Genomic DNA, 15,760 nt, shown 5'->3' with positions numbered 1-15,760 from the left:
GCAGCCTGGCCAGGTGAGAAGTGCACTTTCAAAGCCCCCTCCTGGCCTCGCACAGCGCCGAGGGGGCGCAGCGCTGCCCCGAGAGGCCCGGCACCATGTAAAAGCCTCTCCCAGCCCAGACACAAAGGGCTGCTTGAGTAGGCAGCAGTTGCCATGTAATGGAGAACGGAGATCTCCCGTCTCTGCTCGAGTGCTTCTCACCGTCCGCAGCGGTCTCCGAGACACGGCAGGGTTTTTTGTTTTGTTTTGGTTTTTTTTTCTTCGCCGGTGTAGGAGGAGGGAGACGGCTGGGCAGTGCCCAGTTGCTGCCAGTATCTGGTTATCTCTTGTAGAGTGTTATGCAGACTTTATTGTGACTGTAAGTTTAGGACTTAAAACATGGGGCGTCGACTGGCCGAGGAGGAAGGCATCGAGTAGGGGAAGCCTCTAGACGTAATATGCTGTGAGTGCCTTTGTCGGGTGTTGCAAATGTTCATGTAAAGTTGCATTAACATTAGTGAAGCTATGTAAACTGAAAAATAAACGCCAGTGGAGAATTCCCGTAGATTGTTGTGTTTGTGATATAGATACAATCTACCTCGTGACAATGCACATATTCTGGCATGTCCCTCCGCAATAAATCGGATTAAATGTTTGCCAAAACTGTGTGTATGAGTGTAATCACTTGCAACATTTCTCCTTTCTGTGTGTGAAGGAAAGATGGCAAAACCAGTAGGTGACGGGCTGCCCCCTCTCCTGGGTCGTGTACTTGCATGAACTCAAAGCAGACACAGGGTTGCTGGCCCCTCCCTTCTCGGATGAATGCAGCAGCACGCGCACTGGCCTAGCTGGACTACAAACACTTCAAAGGAATCTGCTTGGGCGCTCCTACTAACATAAATTAACAAGTCGTTATCACAAAGCTTCACAGGAAAGACCAGCGACGCCATATGGACAGCAGGCAGCCAAAACACATCTTCCCCACTACTCTTTTCTTACCATTTTTTTGTCGCTTTCCAGCCGCTTGGCGACTGGCTTCCAAGAAAATCAAGATTCCCAAGTGAACTGCAATCTTATTTATTATTCTAAAAAAAGAAAAAATAGATAGAAACATATCTTGGGACTCGCAATGGGAATAATTTGAGTTTTAGTAACCTATGAGCTCGTAATACCAAACGATAACATTACTCTCAATAGTGCTAGAAGTAACACACCCTTTCTTCTCCCATTCGGTTATGCTTCCTGTCCTCTTCTGTTTCATTGTTGCATTCTCCCCTAACTCTGCCCTCTTTGTTCTCCCGGGTTTTCTATTGAATGTCCTCCACCCATCCTATATCTTTCTGTTATTCTTTCCCTCTACCTATTCAGATTACTTCTCTTCTTCTTTTCCCCCTCCTTATTCTGTTCTCTATCTGCATCTCAATCCATTCTCCCTTCTTTGCCCTCTCTTCACTTTCACCCCGTCCATTTTGTCCTGCCTCTTCATTCTGCCCCAACTCCCCTATTCTGTACACTGTTCTCCTAACTGCATCCTGGAACTAGGTGCAACCAAACACAAACAAACCCTCACACACAAGGGTATGTCAAGAACTGCCTCGGGAAGTTTCACCTGATGTGTATGTCTGAGAGCATGTACATATTGTTTCTGTGTGTCTGCAAGCCTTCACCAGTGTATGAGTATTTGAATGTTTGTATGTATGACACTACTTTAGTCCACATACACTGCTCCCTCACAATACTTTAGAACACACACACTGCACCCTCACACTACTTTAGGCGACACACACTGCGCCCTCACACTAATTTAGGCCACACACACTGCGCCCTCACACTATTTTAGTCCACACACACTGCGCCCTCACAGTACTTTAGGCCACACACTCTTCGCCCTCACACTACTTTAGGCCACACACTCTGCACCCTCACACAGTCTGCACCCTCACACGCTCTGGACCCTCACACACTCTGCACCCTCTCAAACTCTGCACCCTCTCAAACTCTGCACCCTCTCAAACTCTGCACCCTTTCACACTCTGCATCCTCTCACACACTGCACCCTCACACACTGCACCCTCACACAGAATTACACTCTACTGAATACAACTTACACTCCACACAATACCACTCAGCGCCACATAATTATATGCTACATAATTACACTGCGCTCAACGCAACATACACTCCAAATACCACTCAGTGCCACATATTTACACACCACTTAATTACACTCTACTGAATGCATCACACACTCCACACAATACAACTCAGTGCCACATAATTATATGCTACATAATTACAATGCAACATACAATCCAAACAATACCACTCAGTGCCACATAATTACACGCCACCAATTACACTGCACTCAATGCAATATGCACTCCAAATACCACTCATTGCCACATAATTATATGCTACAAAATTACACTGCGCTCAAAGCAACATACACTCCAAATACCACTCAGTGCCACATAATTACACGCCACATAATTACACTGCACTCCATGCAACATACACTCAAAATACCACTCAGTGCCACACAGTTACACGCCACATATTTACACTGCACTCAATGCAACAGACACTCCAAATACAACTCAGTGCCACATAATTACACGCCACATAATTACACTGCACTCAATGCAACATACACTCCAAATACCACTCAGTGCCACATAATTACACACCACATCATTACACTCTACTGAATGCAAAACACACTCCACACAATAACACTCAGTGCCACATAATTATATGCTACATAATTACAATGCAACATACTCTCCAAACAATACCACTCAGTGCCACATAATTACACGCCACACAATTGCACTCTACTGAATACAACATACACTCCTCATAATACCACTGAGTGCTACATAATTATATGCTACATAATTACACTGCATTCAACACAACATACACTCCAAATACCACTCAGTGTCACGTAATTACACGCCACATAATTACACTGCACTCAATGCAACATACACTCCAAATACCACTCAGTGCCACATAATTACACACAACATAATTACACTGCACTCAATGCAACATACACTCCAAATACCACTCAGTGCAAGATAATTACACGCCACATAATTACACTGCACTCCATGCAACATACACTCCAAATACCACTCAGTGCCGCATAATTACATGCCACATAATTACACTGCACTCAATGCAACATACACTCCAAATACCACTCAGTGCCACATAGTTACACACCACATAATTACACTGCGCTCAATGCAACATACACTCCAAATACCACTCAGTGCCGCATAATTACATGCCACATAATTACACTGAACTCAATGCAACATACACTCCAAATACCACTCAGTGCCTCATAATTATATGCTACATATTTTTACTGCGCTCAAAGCAACATACACTCCAAATACCACTCAGTGCCACATAATTACACGCCACATAATTATACTCTACTGAATGCATTACACACTCCACACAATACAACTCACTGCCACATAATTATATGCCACATAATTACACTGCACTCAATGCAACATACACTCCAAATACCACTCATTCCCACATAGTTACTTGCCACATAATTACACTGCCCTCAATGCAACATACACTCCAAATACCACTCAGTGCCACATAATTACACGCCACATAATTACACTCTACTGAATGCATTACACACTCAACACAATACCACTCAGTGCCACATAGTTACACACCACATAATTACACTGCACTCAATGCAATATACACTCCGAATACCACTCATTGCCACATAGTTTCATGCCACATAATTACACTGCCGTCAATACAACTTACACTCCAAATACCACTCAGTGCCACATAATTACACGCCACATAATTACACTGCGCTCAATGCAACATACACTCCAAATACCACTCAGTGCCACATAATTACACGCCACATAATTACACTCTACTGAATGCATTACACACTCCACACAATACCATTCATTGCCACATAATTATATGCCACATAATTACACTGCACTCAATGCAACATACACTCCAAATACCACTCATTCCCACATAGTTACTTGCCACATAATTACACTGCCCTCAATGCAACATACACTCCAAATACCACTCAGTGCCGCATAGTTACACGCCACATATTTACACTGCACTCAATGCAACATACACTCCAAAAACTACTCAGTGCCACATAATTACACGCCACATAATTACACTCTACTGAATTGCATTACACACTCAACACAATACCACTCAGTGCCACATAGTTACACACCACATAATTACACTGACTCAATGCAATATACACTCCGAATACCACTCATTGCCACATAGTTTCATGCCACATAATTACACTGCCCTCAATACAACTTACACTCCAAATACCACTCAGTGCCACATAATTACGCGCCACATAATTACACTGCGCTCAATGCAACATACATTCCAAATACCACTCAGTGCCACATAATTACACTGCACTCAATGAAACATACACTCCAGATACTACTCAGTGCCACATAATTATATGCTACATAATTACACTGCATTCAATGCAACATACACTCCAAACAATACCACTCAGTGCCACATATTTACACGCGACACAATTACACTCTACTGAATACAACATACACTCCACACAATACCACTCAGTGCCACATAATTACACGCCACATAATTACAATGCCCTCAATGCAACATATGTTATGTTATGTTATGTTATATTAACTTTTATATAGCGCACGGCTACTCAAAAAGAGTGTCCCGGCGCTTTGAGTAAGGAGGGCTGCAACACAATAACATAACACGGTTAAAAAAGAAAAGGACAGAAGGCAGAGAGGGCGCACAAAAAAGCGGCCTACTGGGTAAACAACCAGGTTTTAAGACCTTTTCTAAAGGCAAGTAGGCTGGTAGCTCCCCGAAGGGTGAGCGGCAGAGAGTTCCACAACTGTGGCGCCAATAGTCCAAAGGAGCGACCTCCCAGGCGAGCTCTCTTCACTCGCGGGACCACCGCCAGGAACAGGGATTCCGACCTCAGAGAGCGAGCCGGATGATAAAAGGCAAGTCTCTTTTGGAGGTACTTTGCTCCCACCGCATGGAGGGCCTTATAGGCCAAAGTCAAAGCCTTAAAGGCGATCTGTTTGCGGATTGGAAGCCAATGCAAAGTCTGCAGCAGGCCCGCAGCATTGGCACGTCTATTCAAGCCGAAGATAGCTCTCGCGGCAGCATTCTGCACCACTTGGAGCCGCTGAAGCAGATACTCTGGCAGGCCCAGGTAAAGAACGTTCGAATAATCTAACCTGGAGCCGATCAGGGCCTGCACAGTCAGCTTCCTGTGCTCCTCCGACAAAAGGGGAAGAAACCTCCGCAGCATCCTCAGGATGCCGAAGCAGGTGCCCGACACCCCAAGGATCTGGGATTTCAGTGTTAGCCCCTTGTCCATCTTGACCCCCAAGTTCTTAGCAATTTGGGAAGAACAAGACGGAGGGAACATATGGATGGGCCACCAAGCCTGCCAATCTGGCTCTGTGTCACACCCAAAGAAGAGTACCTCGGGCTTATCGGAATTGCACTTGAGGCTGTTCAGTTGGAACCATTGAAAAACAGCCCCAAGGCAATCCCGGATACTCTCCCCGTCAAAGTCTCCTCCTCTCTTACACGAGAAGAGGAGCTGGGTGTCGTCTGCGTAGGATACGATCTGGGCCCCAAACGACTCAGCCAACGCCGCCGAAGATGTTAAAAAGGGTCGGGCTCAAAATAGAGCCCTGTGGGACCACGACTCCCAGAGGCGGCATCACGGCGGAATCTGGCGAGGCCCAGACCGTTTGCCAGCGGCCAGCTAGAAAGGAGGAAAACCAGCTGAGCACCGTCCCCCGCAGACCAATCTCATAAAGTCTTACGAGAAGGCCATCATGGGGGACGGTGTCGAAAGCCGCCGACAAATCCAGCATCACCAGCATGGCTTTGCCCCAGAGTCCAGAACCCCTTTAATGGTTTCTGATACCTCAAGGAGCGCGGTCTCTGTGCTGAGATGCGGACGAAAGCCCGACTGGGTGGCATGCAGGATCTCATTTGTCTCTAGAAAATTGGAGAGCACCGCCTGAACGTGCTTTTCCACAATTTTCGTGAGAGCCGGCAACAGAGAGATAGGCCTATAGTTGACTGGGGCCTTCGGATCTAGGCCAGGCTTCTTGAGCAGCGGAATTACCATCGCCTGCTTCCAGGCATGCGGAACCACTCCCTGGCTCAGCGAGAGATTCAATAGCGGGTTCGCCAGCGGATTAATCACCTCTGCAATTTTCGCCAGAAATTTAGCGGGACACGGGTCCAGAGGCGAGCCCGATTTAAGATTGCCCATAAGGGCTAATGAGGCAGGGGCAGAGATAGGTGGAAACACGCCCAACGTCAGACCTGGCGAAGCCAAAGGGGACAAGTTGGTCTCAGGGTTAATCAGGCTCGCAGATACAACTGGTTGAAAAGAATCCTGTATAAGTTGGATCTTGCTCGTAAAAAAATCAGCAAGATCCGAAGCCCAGGAATCAGATGGCCTCTCATCAGAGGTATTGGACCGTGGGGATATAAATTCTCTCACCATGGAGAAAATCTCCTTACAGGAGTTGGAAGCGGCTTCTATTCTCCCTGCCAAGTAGGCTTTTTTTCCCAGGCGAATGTCCCGGTGATAAGCCTTGTAATGTAAATGTATTTGAGCTTATATAGCGCACAGCTACCCACAAAGGGTTTCCCGGCGCTTGCTTAGGGAACCCGTCCTGGTATTCCCCTGTGAGATAACCCCGGCAGGGTATCCACAAGGTGAAAGCCAGGCATCCCACCGCGAGGGGCCGTTGTGGAGATTAAGCAAGCTATTGCCCAGAGTCGCAGAGTGTGAACCCGTGAGTCGAGAAGGCTCTGGAGCGAGAATTATCGAGTCCGTGGAATTTTTGAGCCCAAGACCCGCCGAGGCGGGGAATTGAACCCTGGTCCAGGGCCGATCTCAGCTTCCGGGTCTGCCGCCTCTAACCCCTGAGCCACACTTCTCCACCGTCTTATAGGTCAGCTTGGCCGCAGAATCGTATTGTGCCCGCCAGGCTCTTTCGGCCACCTTGCACTGCTGCCGCATAGCCGACAGTGCTGCGGTGAACCAAGGCGCGGAGACCCGTTTCGGTGTCAGGCGGGGTGTCAATTCCGGGGCGAGATCGTTTAGCCTGTCTAAAAGCCATACTTGCAAGGCCTCCAGATCCCTCTCCAGGCCGCCTGAGAGGGGGCAAGGGTGGTCCAAGGCGGCCTGGGCCAGCATCGCAGGGGTCACTCGATGGTAAGCCCTATGGACTCGACCCTGCTGCTGTGACAGAGCAGCAGCAGATTTAACTGTGCCTTTGATCGAAAATTTGGCAAGCAAATGGTCTGACCATAGTACCGGGATAATCTCTATCACCTCAAGAGGGGATGACGAGAAAACCTGGTCGAGAGTATGCCCCTTGTCGTGCGTAGGCCCCAGCAGATAAGGGATCAGTCCCAGCGGGGCCATAGCCTCTGAAAGTTTAATAGCGGCAGGGTCCGACGGATCATCCATCCGGAAGTTGAAATCACCTGCCACGATACAATGTTCCGCTTTCAGGGCCAGTCCCAGCAACACGGAGTCAAGATCTTCAAAGAACGTACCGGGTGGACCAGGTGGTCTGTAAACCAGTAATCCCTTAACTGATTGGTGCGGAGACAGAGTGATAGAAAAAGCAAGGGTCTCTGAGCCGCGGATGTCCTCCACTGGCAAGATAACGCAGGACGTGCCTTTCTTCACCACCAGTGCCACTCCACCACCCCTTCCCTTAGCTCTATCCTTCCTGAAGATGGTTTAATCAGGCGGGATTGCCATGGCGACATCTGGGTTGGAGAATTCACCCCACCACGTCTCAGTAAGCATAAGACAAAATGGCTTCATCGTATCCAGAAGCTCAAAAATGTCCTGTGCATGTCTACCCGCCGATCTAGTGTTTAATAACATGCAGGGATAACCAGCACTGACGATGTTATTGTTAGGGGACGATGACTGAGCGCGGTTGGGGTGCCAGCCACAGCCAGGGCAGGTGGACTTACCTCGGTGGCGGCCAGGGAAGACAGTGCAACAGCCACTAACTGGATTAGAAAGAGAGCGAAGCTCCCCAGGAGTATATCTTCGCACAGGCGACCCTGTGTGACACATGCCTGGTAGCAGAGCCCTACCCGCCGCCCCGATCGCCTCCGGGACGCTGACGGGCGCAGACGGGCAGGACTCTGGCTTGACTCCGGCGCGAGTCAGGCGCCACCACTGCGCGAAGGGAAGTGAGCTTTAAATGCAGCCTCACCTGGTCTCCAAACGGAGCACTAGAGCGCTGGATCCGGTGGAGCGCTGGAAGAGCAGCACCCCCAATATGGCGACCAGGCGCCACGAGTAAGCAACCAAAATCCGAATAACTCCGCTCTAAAAGCGGTGGGGGGCCCAATTATGGTGCAAGTGTGTGGGCGCGGCGGCGATAATAAAAACAGGGGCTGAATAAAATAAAATAACAGAGATAGAAAAAACTGTGATTTTTAAAATTCAAAGCGCAGCGCGCTTACAGCAACATTAAACAAAGAGTACAGCACGATGATAATGCCAAGTCTCCTTACTAGAGGTCGAGCTGCACTGACAGCTCGCCTTAAATGCAGCCTCACCTGGTCTCCAAACGGAGCACTAGAGCGCTGGATCCGGTGGAGCGCTGGAAGAGCAGCACCCCCAATATGGCGACCAGGCGCCAAGAGTAAGCAACCAAAATCCGAATAAATCCACTCTAAAAGCGGTGGGGGGCCCAATTATGGTGCAAGTGTGTGGGCGCGGCGGCGATAATAAAAACAGGGGCTGAATAAAATAAAATAACAGAGATAGAAAAAACGGTGATTTTTAAAATTCAAAGCGCAGCGCGCTTACAGCAACATTAAACAAAGAGTACAGCACGATGATAATGCCAAGTCTCCTTATTGAACATACACTCCAAATACCACTCAGTGCCACATAATTACACACCACATAATTACACTCTACTGAATACTACACTCCACACAATACCACTGGGTGCCACATAATTATATGCTACATATTTACAATGCAACATACACTCCAAACAGTACCACTCAGTGCCACATAATTACACGCCACACAATTGGACTCTACTGAATACAACATACACTCCTCATAATACCATGGAGTGCCACATAATTATATGCTACAAAATTACACTGCGTTCAATGCAACATACACTCCAAATACCACTCATTGCCACATAGTTACATGCCACATAATTACAATGCCTTCAATACAACTTACACTCCAAATACCACTCAGTGCCACATAATTACACGCCACATAATTACACTGCGCTCAATGCAACATACACTCCAAATACCACTCAGTGCCACATAATTACACACCACATAATTACACTCTACTGAATACCACACTCCACACAATACCACTGGGTGAACACATAATTATATGCTACATAATTACAATGCAACATACTCTCCAAACAATACCACTCAGTGCCACATAATTGCACGCCACACAATTGCACTCTACTGAATACAACATACACTCCTAATACCACTGAGTGCTACCTAATTATATGCTACATAATTACACTGCATTCAACGCAACACACACTCCAAATACCACTCAGTGTCACGTAATTACACGCCACATTATTACACTGCACTCAATGCAACATACACTCCAAATACCACTCAGTGCCACATTATTATATGCTTCATATTTATACTGTGCCCAAAGCAACATACACTCCAAATACCCCTCAGTGCCACATAATTTCACGACACATAATTACACTGCACTCAATGCAACATACACTCCAAATACCACTCAGTGCCACATAATTAGACACAACATAATTACACTGCACTCAATGCAACATACACTCCAAATACCACTCAGTGCAAGATAATTACACGCCACATAATTACACTGCACTCCATGCAATATACACTCCAAATACCACTCAGTGCCGCATAATTACATGCCACATAATTACACTGCACTCAATGCAACATACACTCCAAATACCACTCAGTGCCACATAGTTACACGCCACATAATTACACTGCGCTCAATGCAACATACACTCCAAATACCACTCAGTACCGCATAATTACACGCCACATAATTACACTGCACTCAATGCAACATACACTCCAAATACCACTCAGTGCCTCATAATTATATGCTACATATTTTTACTGCGCTCAAAGAAACATACACTCCAAATACCACTCAGTGCCACATAATTACACGCCACTTAATTATACTCTACTGAATGCATTACACACTCCACACAATACCACTCATTGTCACATAATTATATGCCACATAATTACACTGCACTCAATGCAACATACACTCCAAATACCACTCATTCCCACATAGTTACTTGCCACATAATTACACTGCCCTCAATGCAACATACACTCCAAATACCACTCAGTGCCGCATAGTTACACGCCACATATTTACACTGCACTCAATGCAACATACACTCCAAAAACTACTCAGTGCCACATAATTACACGCCACATAATTACACTCTACTGAATGCATTACACGCTCAACACAATACCACTCAGTGCCACATAGTTACACACCACATAATTACACTGCACTCAATGCAATATACACTCCGAATACCACTCATTGCCACATAGTTTCATGCCACATAATTACACTGCCCTCAATACAACTTACACTCCAAATACCACTCAGTGCCACATAATTACACGCCACATAATTACACTCTACTGAATGCATTACACACTCCACACAATACCACTCATTGCCACATAATTATATGCCACATAATTACACTGCACTCAATGCAACATACACTCCAAATACCACTCATTCCCACATAGTTACTTGCCACATAATTACACTGCCCTCAATGCAACATACACTCCAAATACCACTCAGTGCCGCATAGTTACAAGCCACATATTTACACTGCACTCAATGCAACATACACTCCAAAAACTACTCAGTGCCACATAATTACACGCCACATAATTACACTCTACTGAATGCATTACACACTCAACACAATACCACTCAGTGCCACATAGTTACACACCACATAATTACACTGACTCAATGCAATATACACTCCGAATACCACTCATTGCCACATAGTTCCATGCCACATAATTACACTGCCCTCAATACAACTTACACTCCAAATACCACTCAGTGCCGCATAATTACACGCCACATAATTACACTGCGCTCAATGCAACATACATTCCAAATACCACTCAGTGCCACATAATTACACAGCACTCAATGAAACATACACTCCAGATACCACTCAGTGCCACATAATTACATGCTACATAATTACACTGCATTCAATGCAACATACACTCCAAACAATACCACTCAGTGCCACATATTTACACGCGACACAATTACACTCTACTGAATACAACATACACTCCACACAATACCACTCAGTGCCACATAATTACACGCCACATAATTACAATGCCCTCAATGCAACATACACTCCAAATACCACTCAGTGCCACATAATTACACACCACATAATTACACTCTACTGAATACTACACTCCACACAATACCACTGGGTGCCACATAATTATATGCTACATATTTACAATGCAACATACACTCCAAACAATACCACTCAGTGCCACATAATTACACGCCACACAATTGGACTCTACTAAATACAACATACACTCCTCATAATACCATGGAGTGCCACATAATTATATGCTACAAAATTACACTGCGTTCAATGCAACATACACTCCAAATACCACTCAGTGTCAAATAATTACACGCCACATAATTACACTGCACCCAATGCAACATACACTCCAAATACCACTCAGTGCAAGATAATTACACGCCACATAATTGCACTGCACTCCATGCAACATACACTCCAAATACCACTCAGTGCCACAGTTAACCGCCACATAATTACACTGCACTCAATGCAACATACACTCCAAATACCACTCAGTGCCACATAATTGCACGCCACATAATTACACTGCACTCAATGCAACATACTCTCCAAATACCACTCAGTCCCACATAGTTACATGCCACATAATTACACTGCCCTCAATGCAACATACACTCCGAATACCTCTTAGAGCCACATAGTTACACGCCACATATTTACCCTGCTCTCAATGCAACATACACTCCAAAACCACTCAGTGCCACATAATTACACGCCACATAATTACACTCTACTGAATGCATTACACACTCCACACAATTCCACTCAGTGCCACATAATTATATGCTACATAATTACAATGCACTCAATACAACATACAATCCAAACAATACCACTCAGTGCCACATAGTTACAAGCCACATAATTACACTCTATCTATCGCATCACCACCGCATCACTCAGCACCACCACAGCATCACTCAGGGGCACCACAACATGACTATGTGCTACCACAGCATCACTGAACCCCACAGCATCACTTGTTGCCAGCACAACATCACTCAGCGTCACCACAGCATCAATCTGTGCAACCATTCAACAACATTTCCTGGTTCAAATATGTTCTCTCAATGTTTCAAGCTTTATTACAAATGACACAAAAAATGTTAATATTTCACTTCTGTTCTTGGATTTTGGTCACAATAAAATACACTGAACATAATCTTCACAAAAGTTATTTACAAAAGTTTAAGCTATTGCCATTAAAAATTACAATAACTTTTATTTAAGTATTAATTATGAAAAAAAATTAAAGCAATTGTTATTTGTAATATCAATACATGTAAGTCACATAAATACAACAGATATTGCATTACAAATGCTATAGGTGTCATATTTGCAAAAGTTAAAAGTATTGTCTTTGTAAATGACAAAGCTATTAATTTCGCTATTTTCAAAACCAACACATAAATAAAAAATGTTTCATTTACAATACCAATAGCTCAAACTTTCCTAATGCGAGACCTATTGCATTGCAAATGCTTGTTTTAACAGGAGCCTTCTTCCAAATTTTCTTGCTCATTTGGGACCTCCTCCCTTCCTGAAGAGGTGTGGAGTTGTTATTATTTTCCTGAAATCTTTCCCCCTTACAGTTATAAAGACATGGGCTGACCCGCCTGGCTGCTACGTATTTCTGAAGCTCAAAACAGTAGACAGACCATTATAATGGAGTCCATCTATACTCTCAATCAGGATAGAGCCTCTTTTTTCTCCCCCCTCTCCAGAGGCCTGACAGAATTTGAGCAATACCAGGGTGATAATGAGAGAGGATTGGAATCTGACACTAGACCCATATCAGGATAGGTCAGGACCCTTTGCCATGACTATCCCTCGCGACCAGGCATTACTGCAGGATGTTCCGCAGGATCATTACCTACACGATTCGCGGGGTTTGACACACCCACAAGACAGGGAATGTAGTCTCCTCTACTGCGTACATGGGACCTGTTCAAGGGTCGATTACTTTCCTGTGAACCACCCCTCATTGGCCCTTTTACATGACTGCAGCATAGGGTAAGGAGGGATAGCTCACCATCCCCCAGTGCTCTTTGAGTTTAGATTTGGGGCACATCTCGCCTCCTTCCAAACACGGGAGACTGGATCTATCCTACTACAGAATTCCTGAAGACCAACAGAAACGTATAACCCACCTCTAGCAGTACTTGATAGACAATAAACCTTCCACTTCCTTGCCTCAAGTTCTCTGGGTCACAGGGAAAGCTACTATAAGGGGGAATCTTATGAGGGATTCAGCAGTGTGAATATGGGAGGATCACAATAGACAGGCACAACTGGAAGGAGAAGGACACAACCTCACCAGTAGGTATACGAGCCATCCCACACCGGGCCTCTTATGTCAACTGGATGTTAAGTATGACCTGAACTCCGATTTTATGACGCAAGCAACATATGATTTACTGTACCTACAATGGAACCACAGTGAGCAGGGAGAAAAGGCTGGTGGATTTCCGGTGGCGCAAAGCTTTGGCTTCCTTCAACACAGCAAACATTCATGACTAATCAAACATTCCCCATCATTCCAAATTCATATTCCCTCGAGGTATATACATTTGTTGAAAAGGGACCGCTCTTGCCAGTGATGTCACAAAGCAAAGACGGTGCAATAAATGTAACTCACAGCGAAACACAAATTTGTTTAAAATAACTTCTCAAGAAGCAAAGTGCTTACAAAGCGGCTTAAAGAGGCGCTTCAGCAGCCTTTTGCAGCAGCAGGAAATCTATATCAGACGTGGGTTGCATGGGACACCGGGTCTTCCATCAGAGCTCCAACCCTTAACACATCCTCTGTCCCAGAACCTCGTTGAGCCCTCGGCTCATGAGCCATTAAAAAAGCTGCGTATATTCTTCCTTGAAAGTGTCTCTTATCCCATTCTCCTACAGAGGCTGTTGAAGTTGGGAATAAGAGACGGTATCCATGCTTCAATGTCCTCGTTTCTGACATGGAGCAATCGATTGAGGTGTCTCTTTTTCAGTCAGTTTTTTGAGTAACTAAAGAAGTGTCACATGCGCTGGCTTTAAGTCCTACACTTTTTTAATTGGTACTTGATCCTGCTTGCCCATTTAACCAATGAACGTGGTTTATTACACCTATGCAGCTAACACACGATTGGTAATAGTATTCATCCTCTGTCAGACCTTGTCCCAAATCAAAAATATTTTTTACTACCTGCATGTGTGAGGTTGTCTCTTGAAAGAACAGCTATCATTTTAAGTTGAACTCAGACAAAACTTGGATTTTATATTTGGGTGATTATAGATGTGCTTCCTTTTGGTCTGGTTTGTGGGTGGGCTTCTTCTTCGTTTAGGTATTTATTTCCCTACTCCAGTGTAAAAGTTTGGAAATCTAGGTCTGTAATAAGAAGGTATACTTCCTGGCTCAGAAAACAACACTATCTGCATTATGTTTTTTGACGTTAGGGATCCTAGATAGGAAATTTCCATTCGCAAACTGCGCATTGACGTTTTGCAAATGGAAAATAATTGTGTGAACTGACCTACGCACTAATAGGTTAATTACCAAAATTCCAAATTATTGTTGCAATCTGAACTACTTCTTCACTATTCATGCGGTAGGTCGTGAATTGTGGCTCACTTTGATTGGAAGTTTTCATAGAGATGGCAGCCTGTTGGTGTCAGCAGACCACCATGCCTGTGATCGCCATGTTGTCATCAATATGGCGTTGCAGGTGCAAAGCCTGGCTTGCATGTAGTTAGTCTCTGTCAGTCGTGGTATTATGAATGAAAAACAGGGGATTAGAATGCGTCCCATATAAATTACCAATGCTTGAAGATAATTGGAGAATCTCGTTCATTACTGTCTCTTGCTTTGTTTTTGGAGGGCTCGCCGGCCAGATCCAGGACGTTCGGTCACCGTATTCATCCTGGATATTACTTACTCTCTGTGCCTATCTAATTCCTTAAATATGTTACTTCCAGTTTGCACCTACTTGTGTATTTCTCTAGTGATGCACGCAAAGGAATATATACTTGAAATAGACCCTAATATATTCGTCAGAATAAATACTATAAACAGTCACTTATTTGTAAAACGGGTAATTATTGTCCTACATCAACAAAGCAAGAGACAGTAATGAACGAGATTCTCCAATATACTCAACCATTGGTAATTTTTCTGGGCCGCATTCTAATCCCCCGTTTTTCGCTCATAATGCAACTACCGACAGGGACCAACTATATGC

General features: G+C 44.8%; 1 protein-coding gene across 1 annotated transcript in view; it reads left to right on the top strand.

The window, feature by feature from the left end:
- The window catches only part of LOC147702760 (protocadherin gamma-A6-like), a 33,153-nt gene extending 18,608 nt beyond the window's left edge, over positions 1 to 14,545 (top strand). Inside the window, exon 3 of the mRNA XM_086929445.1 lies at positions 14,442 to 14,545. Within this exon, the coding sequence (XP_086785571.1) occupies positions 14,442 to 14,545 (104 nt within the window). The remainder of the gene's footprint in view (positions 1 to 14,441) is intronic.
- Positions 14,546 to 15,760: the final 1,215 nt, after the last annotated feature.

Source organism: Lissotriton vulgaris, chromosome 7 (genome assembly GCF_964263255.1).
Source record: "Lissotriton vulgaris chromosome 7, aLisVul1.2, whole genome shotgun sequence".
Taxonomy (NCBI): domain Eukaryota; kingdom Metazoa; phylum Chordata; class Amphibia; order Caudata; family Salamandridae; genus Lissotriton; species Lissotriton vulgaris.
The sequence above is the reverse complement of the archived record's forward strand: the minus strand, read 5'-3'. Positions and strand labels throughout refer to the sequence as shown.